At 46.9% G+C, this 18,527-nt stretch overlaps 2 protein-coding genes across 3 annotated transcripts in view; one reads left to right on the top strand and one right to left on the bottom strand.

Annotated features, from left to right (window-relative positions):
* LOC119463341 (4-galactosyl-N-acetylglucosaminide 3-alpha-L-fucosyltransferase FUT6) overlaps nt 1-18,527 on the top strand; it is a 54,423-nt gene that overhangs the window by 13,190 nt on the left and 22,706 nt on the right. Inside the window, exon 1 of one of the 2 annotated variants that reach the window (XM_049656544.1) lies at nt 12,833-13,169. The exons of the other annotated variant lie outside the window; for it this stretch is intronic. The gene's annotated coding sequence lies outside the window, so the exon portion shown is untranslated. Of the gene's footprint in view, nt 1-12,832; nt 13,170-18,527 lie in introns of those variants that run through there. 2 annotated transcript variants of the gene reach the window in all.
* LOC119463741 (uncharacterized protein DDB_G0271670-like) lies at nt 5,149-10,528 on the bottom strand. The gene is made up of 3 exons (XM_037724565.2): nt 10,422-10,528; nt 9,603-10,304; nt 5,149-5,173 (listed from the first exon to the last, which is right to left on the bottom strand). Exons 1-3 carry the CDS (start codon nt 10,526-10,528, stop codon nt 5,149-5,151), a joined length of 834 nt encoding a protein of 277 aa, XP_037580493.2.

Genomic DNA, 18,527 nt, shown 5'->3' on the forward strand with positions numbered 1-18,527 from the left:
TAACGTGCACCTAAACATAAGTACGCGAGCCTGTTTTTTTGTTGTTGTTTTTGTTTTTTTGCATTACGCTACAATCGGAATGCGGCCGTTGCAGCCGGGGTCTCGAACCCGCGACCTTGAGCTCAGCCACCGAACTACCGAGGCGGGTGCGAAATTTTCTCGCCGGTTGCGTGTTTATCACAGCGATAGCTATTCATACTATTGTAAAAGCCCTCCTCACTGAAAATGCCTGTCTAGATGAAACCGAGGGAAGTCAAAATACTTCATAACACGCACCCCGCTCGCACGCACGCGCAGACACACGCACACGCACACGCACACGCACACGCACACGCACACGCACACGCACACACACACACACACACACACACACATACACACACACACACACACACACACACACACGTGTGTGTGTGTGCAATCCGCGCTTTTTCTGTGCGTGTGCGTTTTACTGGCACGCAACCTAGTGTGAAATGATATAGCTATCGAACGAAGTCAGTTACAGTCGAATGCTATTATAGCGCTCTGAAAGCCGGTTGATATATCAGGTAACTTTATATACCTAAAGGGGCCTATAAGCGAGCTTTTGTGGTGCATTCGTTATATACGGATATGTAATCTTCGGTGAATGAAAGAAAGAAGTAAGCGAGACTTTCTTTTACGTTTCCGAAAACAGCCTGACGAAAACAGACCCTCTCCTATGCCGTGTTAGCGCTGTAACATTTAACCTATAACCTATATCATTGCAAAGTAACTCTTAAAATATAAGTGAAAAGTACGCGTGATTTAGATAGTTTATCCTGCCGGCAACGACAGCCCACGATTTGTTGGTCCGTCAGCGCGGAATTCGCAAGCGCGCCGATCAAATCGCCGTTCCGTCAGCGTTGATTCTGGGTCCCCTCTTTTTTTTTTTTTTCATTAAGATTTACGTCGAGCATGGGGACTTCCGTCATTTGGCCATCCGTGCAACTTCACGCTGGCCCCGAGCCCGATGTTATTGTCCTCTCTGCGGTCTTCCTACATAGCGTTTTTTCCGTGAACTGCGGGGCGCTCGAAAAAGTACAAAAATAAACGAAAGAAATATTTCGAGTAGAGAGGCTGTTCCGCTTTTAGCCTCCCCACTGCGGGGAGTGCGTTGCACTCCGTTCGGGGGTGCCCCGCTAGCTGCACAGGCCGCTTATAGCACTGACCATCAGCGCGTGGGTCAAGCGTTGTGTCATTACGCGCGAGGCACCAGCGTCCTTTAAAGCGTACGTTGTGGTGGAAGGGACCAACGTCGGCCGCCGAGGCACCGGCATCACTTCCTTTTTCCGGGTAGGTTGCTCCGGCGTGCAGGCGCGCCACACGTGCCCGTATAGTTGCGATGTTTCGCGTGGCGTTGTATTGTTTATAATATCCTTTTTTTTTTTTTCGTTTACGGCACCTTGGTGCCCGTCCTGCGAATGCCTGGTCCGATTTTGTGGTGCGTTTACGGCTGTGAGGCAGTGAGAGGAATTATAAACACAATGGCAGGGAAGCACGCTAGACCGTGCGTTGCTATATCTAGGCGCATGAACTCGTCTCGTTGAGGTTGTTCTATTTATTTATATATATTTTTTTCTTGTACGCCCGTTAAAGGGACATTAATGTCACGTAAGTATACGCTCTCTGTCGCGCGCACACACGCACATGGACGCTCCGTTCCGCTTCGTCCCGTTCCGCTCCGTTCCGTTTTAAAACGAGAAATACTACCCGAATTTTTAGTTATGGCATATTCGGGTTGTCGTTTGGGGGCACTCTGCGTGGTCGGGCTACGAAAGGCGTTGAAAAATAGATTTAAAGCTGTTTTACGAGAACGACCGAGTACGGAAGCGATAATCCTGCTTCCTCATTAGTGGGGGTCCGCTTATGCAGGCAGTAATTACTGTTAGCTGTCCCTTTACATGGTCCTTGTATGGCGCTGCTAGAGAGCCCCGAAAAGACCCCCCGAATAGGTCATTCAATTCCTAAGTCTTAGTGGGGGGGTGTCTTCTGTCCACAAGTACACGGAACTCTCAAATCACAATGGCAGCTAGGGGACAGTTAGGTAAACCATTCCGTAGCTTTATTTCCTGCCATAGGCAGAAGGAAATTGGCGTTGCGTGTAAACCTGGTATTATTCTTATTAATAAGCTACCTATATTGAGTGAATTCGCGTGAAAACTGTTTAGTAAGTAAGTTATAAAACAAAATTGCCAGATTATAGCTGAAAAAGCTCGGCATAATACGAATGTTTTTTGTTTTTTTTTTTTTCACAAAGGAGTAAAGTCGCATTCACGAAAAAAAAAAAACGCTGTTAGTGATAATGCGTATTGCTTGGTTTTGTGAGCGCTCAACAGGCGAGACATTACAGTAATTATGTATTTCCCCAGGAAACGGTGCCGTAATTGATGTGACTGTGAATGAATGCAAAGTGTAATGCTAATAACGCGTCTTTGGAAAAATGTGCTCTTGATTTGATTAATCCTCTAATACCGCGAAGGTACACTTTTCCTTAATGAAGGCAACGTGTTTAGAACTCTTTAGGTTAGAATCTAATTTGATGGCCAAGAATGACACACAGTCGCAGATGGACATTTCATGACTATCTAGAGTTATCTGAGGTATGCCGGCTAGTATTCTTTGGCTTGGTCGGAAAATCATGAATTGAGTTTTAGAAGGACGTTCAATTAAATGATTGAAAAAAAGACACCATGCATCAATTTGTTCGAGCTCATTCTTTAGTTTGCAGATTAAGGTCATTAAAGATTTGTGAGGGGGTAGTATCGTCTACGTATTGTACGCACTGTGCAGAATTAGTACAAGTGGGTAAAGCATTAATAAACGTGGCGAATAGTAAGGGACCTAGTATGGAGCCTTGAGGTACACTTTGATTAATAACTGTAGCGTCCGAGTAAGTAACTTTTCTGCAGGTAACTTTTCAGGAGCTTTAGTACTGGATGGGTTATTCCCAGGGTTTCTGGCTTGGGTAAAAACGATGTTGTGACTAATCGTATCAAAAGCATTAGTAAAGTCCAAAAATACCCAACCAACTTAGTTATTAGTATCAATCGAGTGACGGATGCAGTCGGTTAGGGTTATTAAATTATTTGAAACCAAATTGAAATGGTTTCAAATAATTATTTTTATACAAATATTTAGGCGCTTACAACATAACTTTTCAACAACTTTATACTAATCGACGAGAGAAGAGAAATACGACGATAGTCAAACACACCAGTTGTATCACGTTTCTTATGTGCAGGAACGATCGAATCTAATCTCACGGCTCAAATCGATGTGGTATTTATACGTGCATCTCACCTTTGGTGGCAGAGCAGTCGTCGAGTAGTCGCTGGATGCTCGAATGTACAACTCTATTCGCTGTGCGCGCGCAGTCTTGATTGTACATGTTTTATTTCTTTTATTATTTTGTTGTTGTAGAATTGTGGAGAAGCCTTCGTCCTGCAGTGGACATATAATAGGTTGATGATGATGATAATGATGATGATTGCTCTATACTCATCTTCCCCTACATATGCACAACAGAAAACAGCAGTTTCTTGAGAGCCGGCCGCACCTGGCAGGCGGAATATTAAATTTTCCTTCTGAGGAGAAGGTGCAAACTGCAGGGCTGAGATTGTTGTGAATGAGAGTCGGGAACTTCGCTCTCAACTGACCGCACGCGAAACGTAGACAGTCGGTTACACAGCCACCAAGGACTGTTGGAGGAAACAGTAGAGTAGGCATTTTGTAAGGTACTTACGCGACGTATACAAAGACGTAAGAGAAAAGAGGCACTCTAACAATAGGTAGTTTGGCCCATTAAATGTGCTTCTGGCGCTTCTTCTGATACCAGGGCCAGCATCGCGCTCTTGACGCAGGGGGAAGGGGGGGGGGGGGGGGCGCTACGAGTGGTGCATGAAGCAATGGCCGGTTGTTGTACCGACATTAGCCAGTGAGTTGACCTTCCTAATGGACCCTTAAATCGGCCTGAGCTCGCAAAGTCGTTATATGACTGCTGTGTATCAAGCTACAGGGTGTGTTTTAGAATATACAGATTTTTATTTAAAAACATTGATGAGCGCCCAGCGAGCGTGGCGTTTTAACAGGGCAGTTCCCAAGGTGAGGTGGACATAATTTCCCGCTGATACCGTGAGCTTCAAAGGAATAATTAAAAAAATAGATTAACTTTTATATTGTGCCTTAAAAAGTTTTCTAAATGGCTAATTTGGAGTCACTCACATTTTAATGCACCCACAACATTTTAAAAATCTTGAAAATGACGCCTAATTGGAGATACTCACCATCGAATTTCAAAGCTCAATCCAGACAACACCGTCACAGAGTGCGTCCCGCGCCGCGTCAGACGACAACAACGCCTCCGTAAAGAATTGTGGGGCGAAGTTTGAATGATAAAATGTCGCGGCAAATCCTGACACGGCACACAGCTGCATATGCTTGCCAGACAAAGCGAGTCGTATCAGTAGCCGCCGCGATTGGCCGATACGCTCAGCTTCAAGCTTCCTCGCGCTTGTCATCAGGGAAGTTTCAAAAATACCAGCGGGGACGGCTTTCATGTGCTCCCGGCGCGCTCGGTTCCGATATTGCTTGGATTGAAATTCGAATATGAATATTTCGCATTTTGTCCTACTTTCAAGATTTTCGTTTTATTTGAGTGCATTAAAATATGACTGTCTCCAAGTTTGCCATTTAGACAACTGCCTCCTAAGCATTTTGTTACTTATACCCCTGTCACACGGACAGCCCTAACCGAGGTTAAGCTAACTACGGTTACGGCTGACCGCAGTTACCGCTAGCTACACGGCAGGCGTAACCGTAGTTAGCCCCCTAACCATGGTTATCGCAAACCGAGCTTGGCAACCTCGGTTTACTCTCGCAAACCGACGAACAGGCAAGATGGCGGACGCCATGGCAATTGCGAGTGCACCAGCGTCGTCCGAAATCGCAATGAGCCAAAGGCGCAGTAACTGGTCCGACGCTACAACAAGGACATTTATACGCGTTTGGATCACCTTACCGCACTGCGGTCGAACACAAGGAATGCCCGAATATATGCTAAAACTCGAATCACACACACAAACCACTTGAGCACAGAAAACACTCGACGTGAATTATTCTCAGCAAAGCCTACTGGCCATACGACACTTGTAACCTTTAGCAGAGGAAATAATGCGCACAAACTGCTAACACACCGCAGCTACCACGCACAACAAAAATAAACGCAATGGAATGCGCTGGCTCTCGTAAAGGCTACTAACCGGCTACAAGCCACTGTAAACCGGCTAAAGCAACCAGTGTTGAAAGACTTAATGTGAAACTCGCCAAGTTCATCAACATTATTTAGTTATAAAGGCTTGTAGTATTGAAAATGTGAGCGTATATTTTATTGCAACATTTATCTGCATGCTGGTTATTATTTCTTTATTATACACAGTCAACTTCGCGCAAAATATTTTGCACACATGAGGACCACGTGATTGCATCGGTTTGCTTAACCAAGTCCGTGTAGCAATGGCAGACCGCGCTCGCGTTAACCACGGTTAACCCTGTAAACCATGGTTAAGCTTAACCGCGGTTATATCTGCTCGTGTGACAGGGGTATTAGTCTTCTAAAGCTCACGTTATTAACGGTCCAGTATGTCCACCTCGCCTATAGGAACTCCTTTGCAAAAGCGCTACGTTCGCTGCGCTTATAGCCTTCTTTATACAAAAAAAAACTATGAGCTAAAAAAAAAAAAAAGACCGCCCTGTATATGTAATGAATCTTAGGGATGAAGCCTGTCACTGACCTCATTCAAAGCAAATTGATGCGTCGAGATGATCTCTTGTTGCTAAGAATCCTCGTTCACTGACGGTGAAGGAGCGATATATACGTTTGGATCCCTTGTTCGTGTAACCTTGACGCTCTCGTCTGTCGACCAATCAGCATCGTTTACCAGGATGACGCGCCCTTCATCGTCACAATCATCATCATTATCCTATTTTTATGTCCACTGCAGGATGAAGACCTCTCCATGTGATCTCCAATTACACCTGTCTTGCGCTACCTGATTCCAACTTACGCCTGCAAGTTTACTAACTTCATCACCCCACCTAGTTTTCTGCCGTCCTCGACTGCACTTCCCTTCTCTTGGTATCCATTCTGCAACTCTAATGGTCCACCGGTTATCCACCCTACGCTTTACATGGCCTGCCTCAGCTCAAATTTTTTCCGCTTAATGTCGACTAGAATATCGGCTATCCCCGTTTGTTCTCTGATCCACACCGCTCTCTTCCTGTCTCTTAACGCTAGGCCTAACATTTTTCGTTCCATCGCTCTTTGTGAGAAGGGCCCTTCGTCGCGCCTTTCTTATACTTAATTTGGAAGAAAACGAATTGGCTTCCTGTTTTGTCGGTTGTTGTATTTAGTTTGCGAATGACGGGACTGCGCACGTTATTTATCGTATTATTAACACTCGAGTAATTAGTGCCACCTGCAGTCGCTTTTTTTTTTTTTTTTTTTTTTTTTTTTTTTACTGCGACGCTGTTAGCCGCGGCCACTCACAGACCTCAAATGGCAGCTGGAAAAGAGCTTTGTCTTTGAGTTTCCGCGAAGCAGAAAAATAGTTTTCTCGTATATTCGACTAACAATCCGAAGCTATCATCATGTCTGCAGCTTCTGTGTAAGTCGTACTTGAGAAATTGTCTGACTCAATTCACTTTGAAAAATTCCATTAGTTCAATAAGGCGCTTGGCGGAGGGCCTATAGAAGGATGAGTATGTGTGCTGCACTTACGCACATCTGCCTGCGCGCCTGAAGTACATCGCTTGTGGTGGTGGTGCTTGTAATTCTACCCTAGTAATTTTAGCCGTCCTGCTTCGGGCGGCATGGGCCTGCAGTATTTTGTGAATAAATAAAATAAATGAATAACGTCTGCAACAGCTTCGCTGTACATTCACTTTCATAAGGTATAATGGAGGCGGCTACGTTTTTTTTTTTTTTTTTTCGTTTCGTATACTGCCATTATACTGCCTTTAATGGACAGGGCTGATACTAACCGAAGTCGCGTGTACACACTTGCGCACAATATGACTGAAGGGAATAAACTCGGCGGATGACGGCATTCGCTGTTCATCCGAAGGTCGACGGTGTCTTTTTTTTTTTTTTTTTCATGACAGCGCATGCAGTCAGGCCCAGCCCCCTGTCACCGGCATGGCACAATATACCGCGTTGATGAGGATCCCGACCGTTAAGAGAGGTGGCCATCCGGTTTCCTCGACACTGCCAGGGCCGTGCGCGGTCTTTTTCCAGCGTGCTACAGCGGCGTGCTTAACGAGAAAGGGGACTGAGGCGGCGCATCGTGCGCGAAAGCGTCAATGGTCACGACGCCTTTCGCGATGCCAAGGACGCGGGCGCAGGCCTGTCGGCGGCGTTTTCGTGGGAAACTGGTTCCAAGGCGCTCAACGCGTACCCAAAGACAACGCACGGAACGAACTGACACAACGCAGACTCTTTTTTTTTTCAATATTCCTTTTATTTCCTCAATAAATTCCGCAACCACGAAGAAAGAGAAACGTCTGCGCCGAAAGCCACAGAAAGGAGGTTAATGGCAAGCAGTATAGGGTATATATTACTCAAGGTCTCGCCACTGAGGCGCACACCAAGATGCACCGCTGTTTCGAGCCGAACTGAACGGGATGTATTTGCGCAACGGAGCGGTGGCATGCTGGTCGTCTACGTGGCTGCGACTACAGACCAGTGAAAGAAATTAATCGGGAACTACAGAGGAATGTTAAGTAGAACTGTGAAAACTTTTCCACTTAGTGGGCTTTACTCCACTACCCCGGCGGTGGCTTACTGGCTATACGGCGTTGTGCTGCCGAGCACGATGGCACGGGTGTTAATCCCAGCCGTCGCGGCCGCGCTTAGGTGGAGGTGGAATGCAAGAACACTATAGCAACCGTGCTTTGGGTGCATGTTAGAGAACCGCAGGTGGTCATAGTTACTCCGGAGCCGGCCACTTGATTTATTAAGACGTGTAAACTTCGCGTGCGCATTTCAAGTCAACGTATACGGAATGCTTTGACAGAAAGTCCTTTGGAAATAAGGAACGCCCAAAATTTCTTGTCACCTGCTCTTGGAAGGTGGGGGGTTCGGTGTTTAAAAGCGAGAGATTGATGCTGGCGTGTGACCCGGCGGACTTGCCATTGTGAAGAAACACGTAATTCGAACGAAGCAAGCAAACTACGAGTTGGTGATTGTTCAGTCTGAGCGCGCGCGAAATACGGCTTGTACGTATGTGACAAGGCACGTGCTGTAGAGGCTGCGACCCCACGCCAATAAATTCCTGACACGCGTCACACTCGGCCCTTCAAGCGACGCAGTACGCGAGACCGAATCGGCATATATCACAAACGGCGTGCGTCTCCTAGGAAATGTGTCTTCCTGTGAGCGGGCTTGCATAAATCAGTTCCCGCCGTCCGTCGGCACGGAACAGAATCTCCTTCGTGTCGCTTCGGTAAACGCAGTGTCTAATACGGAGCGCCGTACAATACAGATTTAGTAAAGATTTACAAACTTTGAAATCATACCCCTCGCGGGTATAGTTATGTCTCAAAGTACGTCAATCTTATATGTATTGGAGGAAAGAAAAGGAACCATGTCGAACTTTGACGCAACCAACACGGATATAACAAGTCTTCGGATACAACGAAGATAATGTAAGATGTTAAACTGCGATATCAGCGTGTAATGAATATGTGCTTGTAACAAATGTCCAATATAATGAACGCACTTTCGTGTTGGATGGAACTTCGTAGTAACGAGGTTAAACTCTATACTAACCGTGGATTGACGCCCCCCGTGACAGGGATGCAAATGGAATTGTTGCGCTCAAACGGTTAATCATCGCTCCTCCACTGCACCTACGAGACGGTACTGCACGCTTCACAAGTACCGTTAACATAAATTGAAACGCGAGCAAGTCCAAAGCGACTAGAACGCGCTGGTTCGTTTTCAACTTTGCCGGCATTTGTAACAGTGGTATATTTGTAAGTCAGGCTTAAAAGTTTGCTGCGGAGCGACTGCGCATACATTTCGTTTCTTTGTGGTTACTATGAACACATGTCCCGAATTGTTTAGCCTGTTCGCGCTTCAGTTTATATGGTACTTCGAAAACGTGGCGGCTGAGTTACTGCTGCAGTTAATCAGAAGTCAATCAAGGCATTCTCAGAAATTTGTGTGCGCATCGCAGCGATTGTGTCACAGACTCAACTGAGGCGAACTATAACATGAGTTCGTCAGAAACGCGCGGGCCAATTTCCAGTTAAACATCAAGAGTTCACAGTAAACTCATCAGGTGATAATCAAAACAGCTGGTGTCTCAGACGAGAAACGACATTAACGGATTGTCACGAATGCAACCAAAATTGTTGTAACGGCACATGCTCAAACCGCGACCGTTTCCATGAACCAGACTGCCTTCTGCCTGACAAATAGGCTTGCCTATTCTTTGTCGGGTTCCTGTAATAATAATAATAATAATAATAATAATAATAATAATAAGAAGAAGAAGAAGAAGAAGAAGAAGAAGAAGAAGAAGAAGGAGAAGGAGGAGAAGGAGAAGGAGGAGAAGGAGAAGGAGAAGGAGGAGAAGGAGGAGGAGAAGGAGGAGGAGGAGGAGGAGGAGAAGGAGGAGGAGAAGGAGGAGAAGAAGGAGGAGAAGAAGGAGGAGAAGAAGGAGGAGAAGAAGGAGAAGGAGAAGAAGGAGAAGGAGGAGGAGGAGGAGGAGGAGGAGGAGGAGGAGAAGGAGGAGGAGGAGGAGGAGAAGGAGGAGGAGGAGGAGGAGAAGGAGGAGGAGGAGAAGGAGAAGGAGGAGGAGGAGAAGGAGGAGGAGGAGAAGGAGAAGGAGGAGGAGGAGAAGGAGGAGGAGGAGAAGGAGAAGGAGGAGGAGGAGAAGGAGAAGGAGAAGAAGGAGAAGGAGGAGAAGGAGAAGGAGGAGAAGGAGGAGGAGGAGGAGGAGAAGGAGGAGGAGGAGGAGGAGGAGGAGAAGGAGGAGAAGGAGAAGGAGGAGAAGGAGGAGGAGGAGGAGGAGGAGGAGGAGGAGGAGGAGGAGGAGAAGGAGGAGGAGAAGGAGGAGGAGAAGGAGGAGGAGGAGGAGGAGAAGAAGGAGGAGGAGGAGGAGGAGAAGAAGGAGGAGAAGGAGGAGGAGGAGAAGGAGGAGGAGGAGGAGAAGGAGGAGGAGGAGGAGGAGGAGGAGGAGGAGGAGAAGGAGGAGGAGAAGGAGGAGGAGAAGGAGGAGGAGAGAGGAGGAGGAGGAAGGAGGAGGAGAAGGAGGAGAGAAGGAGAGGAGAGAGGAGGAGAAGGAGGAGGAGAAGAAGGAGGAGAAGAAGGAGGAGAAGAAGGAGGAGAAGAAGGAGGAGAAGAAGAAGGAGAAGAAGAAGGAGAAGAAGGAGAAGAAGAAGAAGAAGACATCGACACTCCAGGGGTCCCTTTCTGTGGAATGGCTGCCCACGTGACCTCGTCCATTACTGGAAACTCTTGAGGCACAGACTACTCCGGCAAGGCCCGCTTATTATCATGCCTATTTGTTGGGTCAAGGCGGTGCACTCTCATCACGAGTTGAAAGGCGTCGGCTCGTTTTCCGGCGTTTGACCTCGGAACTGTGTCCTTGGCATTTTTGGCGCGTCATTTCTGGCAGTGGTATAATGTCTTCGGTTTAACGAGCTCTCTGAGTCTGGAGCAGTAATGGCGGTTCAGACATACGGATCCAAAAGTTGAGATGGTTAGAAAGAAATCACAACGAACACTTTCTTTCTTCATTAAATGTGCACGTGTTCCTTGTATTCTTGTTCCCTCGGGCTCAATTTTCTTTCTTTAGTTATGTGAAATTCTGCTGCGTCACAAACAATTAAAAACGTTTCTGTGGTGCGAGGGTACAAGGCACCTGAAAGTCCGGGTTGCGCGTACTTGGATATCGGGTTTATTAAAAATGGTCCTTGTAATGTGCCTATCACCGTCACCTTTTTGGTCCTAATTTTAGATGAGAAAGTCTGACCGTTGCCCGAGTCGCACGTGGGATAAGGTTAGGAGCGACTTTATTCCAGCGTCCTTTGTTTGCGGCTTTGCAGTTGTACACGCGCAACATTAAGATACAGGAAGACAACGGTGTCGTTAAAAGGGCAAGCGGGGATCTTTGATATTCAGGTTGGTATGATCGAGGAAGAAGTCGAGTTGGGCAGGCCATGTAATGCGTAGGGTAGGTAACCGGGGGACTAATAGAGTTACAGAACGGATGCCAATGGAAAGGAAAGTGCAGTCGAGGACGGCCTTAGGATCAGTTAGTGTGATGAAATCAGGAAAATTCGCAGGCTTAGGATGGGGTCAGGTGGCGAAACACAGGGGTAATTGGAGATGGCTGGGAAAGGTATTGAGAGGCCTTCGTTCTGCAGCGAAAACAAAATAGGCCGATGGTGGCGATTATGATTCGTTTCGATGATGATGCTCCATCGAGTGGGAAGAAATCGGGAAATTCGGAGTCATAAAGCTGGCGCAAGCAAGAGTAATTGGAGAGGCCTTGAGAGGTCTTTGTCCTGCAGTGGATACAATATAGGTTGATGGTGATGGTTATAATTTGTTGCGATGGAGATAGTGATGATTGGTTGAGTGCGATGAAATCGGGAAAGTCGCAGGCATAAGATTATGGTCAGTTGGCGCAAGAGAAAGGTAATGGGTGATCGCTGGGAGAGGCCTTCGTCCTGCTGTGGACACAAACTATGCTCATGGTGATGATGATGATTCGTCTCTAATCAGAACGGTGACCAGCGCCAAATGCGATTCTTGCGGGTGTCACGAAATTGTAGAGCACCTTTTGTACCACTGTATGCATGATTCGACGGCCAACGAGGTTCTCTGCGTGATAGTCTCAACCGTCGCTTAGAGTACTGACCGTTTTCAGGTTATCCTGGAACCTTGGTCGAAGTATACCTTTGACTTAAACCTCTATTTAATGAAGCCGATGGGACTCGGAAATTATTTCGTTAAATCGAGAACTTCGGTAAATCGAACGCAAGCATAAAAAAATTTATTCAAGAACAAAAAAAAAAAATTGCTTCCGTATGCACTTATCGTAGACATCCAGTCCGTTGAGCGCGTCCCGTGTTCTTTCGGGAAGCGGCAAAACTCTTAACAGGTTAATGGCGTCTATTGCCAGAACTGATCGAAACCTGGCATACCTACACTTCTCCATTCTTTTAGCCACGTTTCCCCAAAAGGCTTCGTTAAATCGGGCGAGACGGTGAGTTCACTTCGTTGCTTGAAGGTTTTCAGGGCATTGTGCTTCACAACGTGTATCGGGAGACCGAAATAAACTTTGCTAAATCGAAAATTAATGGGCTTCATTCAATCGATGTTTTCTTGCACATGCGCAAGGCTACTAAGCGCTGATGATCGAGATCCTCGAAGGCGACTGGATGACACGACCGGCTGTGACAGCGTGTTCGGACGTTTCTCAGCGGGTGCGCCCACATTGGCTCCCTCTTTTTATGTTATCGTACTTTCCCTTTCCCCAAGTGTAGGGTAGCTAATCGCGCGCGAGCGTGCTGAACTTCCCCACCTCACCTACTATTTGCTCTCTTGCTGCATCTGTAATTTGTTTACTCTAATGGATGCCGCGAACCATCACGTGCCGCCCACATAATGTAGGTATGAAAACTAGGAGTGAGGCGAACAATGGAGAGAGAGGGAGAAACACACTGTGAAAGGAGGAGAGGACGCGGCGAGAAAATTGAAGCTGCGCTTTCACACGCGTAGACGGGCTCGGCGGATCACATTACTCTCCGAGTGAGAAGCGAAAGAACCGCTTCGCTCAGTCGCTCGCTCGTTGGAAGGTGTCGCGGTATGCGCGCCGGCCGTCGCCAAGTCACCTGACAGGTGCATGTAACGCTATCGGCGTATTGATGCCGGCGGCGCGCGGCGGGCGTTTGGATCTGGTTGACGGCCCGCTTCACGTGGCTCCTTCTCCGTCCCAACTGCGTGCGCAACCAACGGATCGGAAGTGACAGGCTGTGTATGAGCGCTGTGTTGGAACGCCATTGTGTCTTTTGCGGTCGGCGTTCTGAGAGGGAGTCTCAAGACTCGAAGCTTCGGCACCGAAGTCCAACTGCCCGTGGTAAGAAATTGCGACTGAATGTTTTTTTTTTTTTTTTGTCTCCGTGGTGGTTAGTGGGAAAGGGGTCGCATGATCAATCGATCACTTTCGGGGGATGGTTTCGCTTTTGCATGATGCAAGGTCCGGCGTGACACCTCAACGTACAGGGACGGGCATAATCTGTCACTGCGTGACTGATGGGTACTTGCGTCGCAAGCCAATCCAAAGAGACGCCGTTGTGGGGAACTTACGGTTAACTTTGGACACTCATGGAGTTTTTTAGCGTGCGCCTGGGAACAATGGGACGTGGAAGTAACGCCGGTTGAAGCTGTGTCGCTGTTTTTGTCACATCCGTTTCCGTTGGCTTGAGCAAGTTAGCGCGCGCCGAAAGTGCTACTTGCGATCGATCTAAATGTGGTCTCAGTGCTCATTGTCAGACGATTACGCTCTTAAGTGATGCATATGTCATGGTTCGACGCCTCAGTGCAATATTTCGGCTATCGGAGAAGCCATAGTGTAGTGATGTGGTTTAATTTCGATTAAGCTGTTATAATTAAGGCGATGTTTATGCGAAGCACTTGTCGGACCTATTTGTATCCAGATTTCGTGATCGTATCCTTCAGTGTCGTCTGCTAGTTCTACCGCTAGGTGTAATTCTCATCTCAGAATTACCAACATGCATATATTGGACACACAGTTTCGTCACTTGATGTTACGTCATCCACTCGTTCTGTGATATTCGCCCTTTGAAATCGAAGGGCTCGAGCCTAATTCGTTTGTTGCGAACACTTCTTGCAGTTGATTGTCTCGCAATTTGCCTCCTACGTTTAGTGTTCAGAACTTATCGATAGGAAGCATAGATGTCACACTCTAGCTCGAACAGTTAACGAAGGTAAGGAGCGTGTTGGCTTAGGGGTGATCGCTATATCATAGATCAGTGGGCAGTCTGTTCGTTCGTGAACAAATACGCATGTTACAGGTAAAAAAATAATAATGGTCTACATTGGCGTCTGTGCTTCTCGCTGTTTCAAAAAACAATCCTTCCTAAGTAACTTCTATACACTGAGGCACGCCTATTGAGCTTGCCTGGATCGATAATTGACACTCGTACAAAGTTATGACATTCTTATACTAATCCGCACATAATGGTTGGCAGCGCCGCCGCAGCCTCGTGACGTCACCTCCTGCAGTTCGTTTATAGGTGGCCCACCGCATTCGCAGTTCGTCACGCAGATGTAGGAACGGGTCGCGCTTGCGCCGCGTTTAATTTTATGAAAGAATTTCTTACGTATACACTTGTCTGGAATGCTTACCGCACGAGACCGAAAACGAACTGATAGAAAGCGGTCGTTTTGCAAACAATGTAGACCTGCAAACAATGCAAACGTCTGTCTTCCTCTGTTAGGCCTATAATTTCTCGTTAGATCACTCGTTGCGCGCTCCCCAGCTTCTTCTTAAGCTTTTTTGATAATCTCCCAAGTTTGTGCCTCGTGTGTTATAGCACTGGTAAAACGCAGTGATTGTACGCTTAGTCTACTGAGCTATCATGCCCGTCGAAAAATGGTTAGGTTAAATCATTTATCTTTTCATTGACACGCACTGCTGTAAATATAAGCCTATACGTCATACCTAGCCGGACCTTGCAGACACGGCGTCTTTTTTCCTCGGCATCCGTTTATTGCGCACACGTGCGCGTGACTTTTAAAGACGGCTGCGTGCAGCCCGGCCTTTCTTCTTTATCGAGAATTTCTCGGATGACGCAGACAGGTGACTCGCGGGCCTCTTTCGACAACAGCTACGGCTATCTAAGAAACGTGCGCTATGGCCTTGACGCTGGCGCCGAGCTAGGAGTGGTTGCGAATGCGTGAGCTCGGTGCGCACTTTTTTTATGAGCGAAATCAGAGAGAGCTTTTGGCGTAGACAATGCCAGCGCCGGCGTCGTGCATAGTGAAAGCAACTAAATATGGCCAAAACGCGATAAAAGCATGTATACGTGGCATAAATAATTTCGTAGTTGTGCAAACTCACACACGAGCTCCTCGTACGTGAAAGAATGACACTTGGCGAGTGTATATGAAAGGTTGGGAAACAGAAACAGTTTAATTTCATATTAGTATGCCGGATCTGGCTCCATCGACATCGCGAGCGTCACGACACAGAGCAAAATTTGTTTGCGTCGCGGATAGCAGTAAGGTTAGATAAACGGAGTTTTAGACTTTGCGCGTCCCAAGCCGGTTTGGGTACGCAAAGGACCCTTTGCATACCCGAAACTCCACGCCTCACTTGCCTTGTTTTTTACTTTCTTTTGTATACCTTTTTTGTGCATTTGTGTGTAAACCCGGTGATTTGCGTCCCCAAAACGTTATAAGTTGCGCAAAATGTGCTCCCTGTTAGAAAGTTTTAGTTTTCTTTTTCTTTTGTTCTTATTAATTACTATTATCCCGCAGTTAATGGGAGCAAACCGCCGGGCGTACAAAACGACGCAGAAAGGTATACAAATGAACTCGGAAAGAGTACAAAAGAACACAAACTGCGGGGGTCTTGGGTACGTGAAAACGCTTGGGTGCGCCATTTCTACAACTCTCTATTAATGCGGTGCATATAAAAATACGTAATAATAATAAACGAGGGGGCTGTATACGCTTGGTTTTGACTCTACGCTCGCGTAAGTTAGCCGCAGCGTTTAGAAACGGAGGAAGCTAATGTCTCGTGACGTCATGACGGCTCCCTAAAAATTAATTAAATCGTGGGGTTTAACGTCCCCAAACATGCACAAAAGGCTATGAAGGATGCCATAGTGCAGGACCCCGGATTAATTTCGACCACGTGGTGTTCTTTGACGTACGCCTGACTCTAAGTATACTAGAGCGCTTTTTACATTTCACCTCCATCGAAATGTGGCCGCGGCGCGGCCGGGAAGAACGCCATATCTACTAAGCTGCCGCTAAGGTTACGCACTCACTTTCTGCTTGTTTATTTCGTTTATTTACAAGGCGCGTCTGCTGGCTTTGTAATAAGGCCGTAAGCAGCAACTGGCAGCTAAGGCAATGTCTGCCTGAAATAAACGAGGGATGTCTATTGCCCGCTGTAAAACCCTCGGAAGACACAATTGAGATCAGAACTCTGAATTTGAGTGCACAGCGAAAGTTCTCAGAAATTGAAGAAACGTTCCTGGAAACAAGTGTATTGTATATTATGTTGAACGTTATGGTGCGTGTCATTATTTCTTCTAGGTGTTAGCTATAGGGTTCGACTTTCATTTCATGCAGAAAAAGATAATGGCAAGTCGAAAGTACCCGCTTTAAATGCTGTTTCAGCTTTGGAAGAACGGAAGGAAACAAATAAGTAGGTCATGCACGCGAATGGGATTAATGCGAAGGACGCTGTGGCGGGGGGCAGCCGACAAGAGGCAGCCATGCATAGCATTCAGAATTGCCATTGAGATTCTGAATGCAGCTCAAGTTCGGGCACAGATGCCTTGCGAGTCAGGGTCTATTTAATAGACGTCTGCTTAACCAGTCGTGTCGAGAAACTTAATGGAAGGAAACAGCCGATACGCGAATTATATTCGTTGGGATAGCATATAAGTGGATGTCGCTCACGCCAAGCGTGACTGCCACTTTAATTTTTTTTTTCCCCGACGCGGGAAAACTCAACGGATATGTGGAAGGGGTACACGTAAGTCATGCAATTGCCTGCATTTCCTTAATTTTAGTAAATATTATTTTCGTTGATTACTCTTGCATCAAATCGGCAATTAAGAGAAAGATAATTGAGCTGTATTAGTACTATGCTATATCTTTTTACAATACGAGAAAAGCCTGTCTTTATCGTGGCGACAGGCTTAGCAGGGCAGACGCTGCCTCGAAGTTCCCGCGCCAGTGACGTCATAAATTTTGACGGAGTTTGCTCGGTGCCTGTAGTTAAATTTTTATAGGTAAAAATGGACTACCAAGGGACAAACGCAGAACATAAGAAGATTTCGAGAACTTTCGCTTGAGCCTCAAAAAGCGAAATATGAAATAGTAGCTTGAAATTTGTGACGTCACGCAACGAACCGGCGTCAGGGTTTCGGCGCGAAATTCAAAAGATGCAACTTCGGCCTCCATTTTATCCTCCTAACTCAAAATTAACGAAGACGGTGTTTTGAAATAAACCATTATTACTCTAATCTTATTTAGAGTTTCTGTTTAGTGTCCCTCTAAAGCGAATAGAGGAGGGAGTTGGGGGGCTAGCATAACGTAATGCTATTCCAATCTGTTTGTATTCCGAATCCGCCATTATCCCTCCGTGATAGGTCAAAATGTCTCGGGCCCCGCCCATATGGGTTAGGCCCGAGCAAATTTAACTTATCAGGGAGGGATAATGGCGAATTTTTTGAAGAAATTAAACTGATTTGGATAGTTTTACGTTATTCCGGTCTGTGTGCACATTGGTAGTGCAAGTTCAACGATTGACGAAATCCCATTTTGACGTGTGCGCCCCGCTGTGGGTGACACTGTGTCCTCACATAAGCGAAAAGAATGAGATAAGTTTATCGCTTAAAATGTTTACGCTACAAATTGATTTCGTAGTATATTGATTGACTAGTATTTCTTGTCCGGCCCTGCGCTCTCTCGCAGTCACCGCTCACATCTCGTGTTCGCGCTCACCCCTGAGAAATGGGTGTTAGTGAGCGTACTTATGAGGTGAGCGCGCCGACGTTGATTGATTGATCGACGTCGATGCTATCGCATTAGCCGACGTGGTGATATCGAGACAGAGAAGCTGCGTGTGTGAATGACAGCGGACGAGCATCTTTTTTTTTTTTTTTTTTTTTTTTTTTTGGACGAGCATCTTGACGAGGAGCGACTGCGGTGATTGTGAAAGGGATCCGCCGCCACAAGTGGACCTGCCAAAGAACACAAGCGCGTACTACCCTTTGCTAGGGGAGAAGGGTGGAAGGGGCTAGGGGGAGGGCGAAGGAAGGCCTCCGCAAGGCTGTACTCTTGCCTCGGTAGTTCCGTGTGTCACTGTGGCAGTTTCGCGGACCTCGGCCAATCAGTAGTAAACCAATCAGTTTATTTCGGTTTCCGTGGAATCTGAGGTTGGCAAGACGGAAATCAGCCTCGACGACTGCTGGACGAGGCTCACCAACCCAATGTCTGTAACAGGAGGGCCAGCACATCTAAACGGTATCCTTCCGCGCTTTGTTTCCCGTGCAAGCGGCACCTGCGTTTGCAGGCCTCGCACCATTGATCCCGCTGCGCGGAACTAATGAGGCAGCGTACGGTTGTGTATGTCCACTACGCGGGCGCGTGTAGTTCCCATCGCCGTCTCTCGCCGCTGCCTGCCGGGGGGGCGGTTCTGGGAAGAGGGAGAGAGAGGAGAAAGGCCGTT

Source organism: Dermacentor silvarum, chromosome 9, assembly GCF_013339745.2.
Source record: "Dermacentor silvarum isolate Dsil-2018 chromosome 9, BIME_Dsil_1.4, whole genome shotgun sequence".
NCBI classification, from domain to species: Eukaryota; Metazoa; Arthropoda; class Arachnida; order Ixodida; family Ixodidae; genus Dermacentor; species Dermacentor silvarum.

Excerpts from the sequence above, each read along its gene's own strand:
- LOC119463741 (XM_037724565.2), bottom strand. The coding sequence starts at position 10,528 with ATGGACGAGGTCACGTGGGCAGCCATTCCACAGAAAGGGACCCCTGGA. Across the intron at positions 10,305-10,421 it reads TCTTCTTCTCCTTCTTCTTC|CTCCTCCTCCTTCTCCTCCT; the intron begins TCCTCCTTCTTC and ends TCCTCCTCCTCT. Across the intron at positions 5,174-9,602 it reads TCCTTCTCCTCCTTCTCCTT|GTTACAAGTGTCGTATGGCC; the intron begins CTTCTTCTTCTT and ends CCTCTGCTAAAG.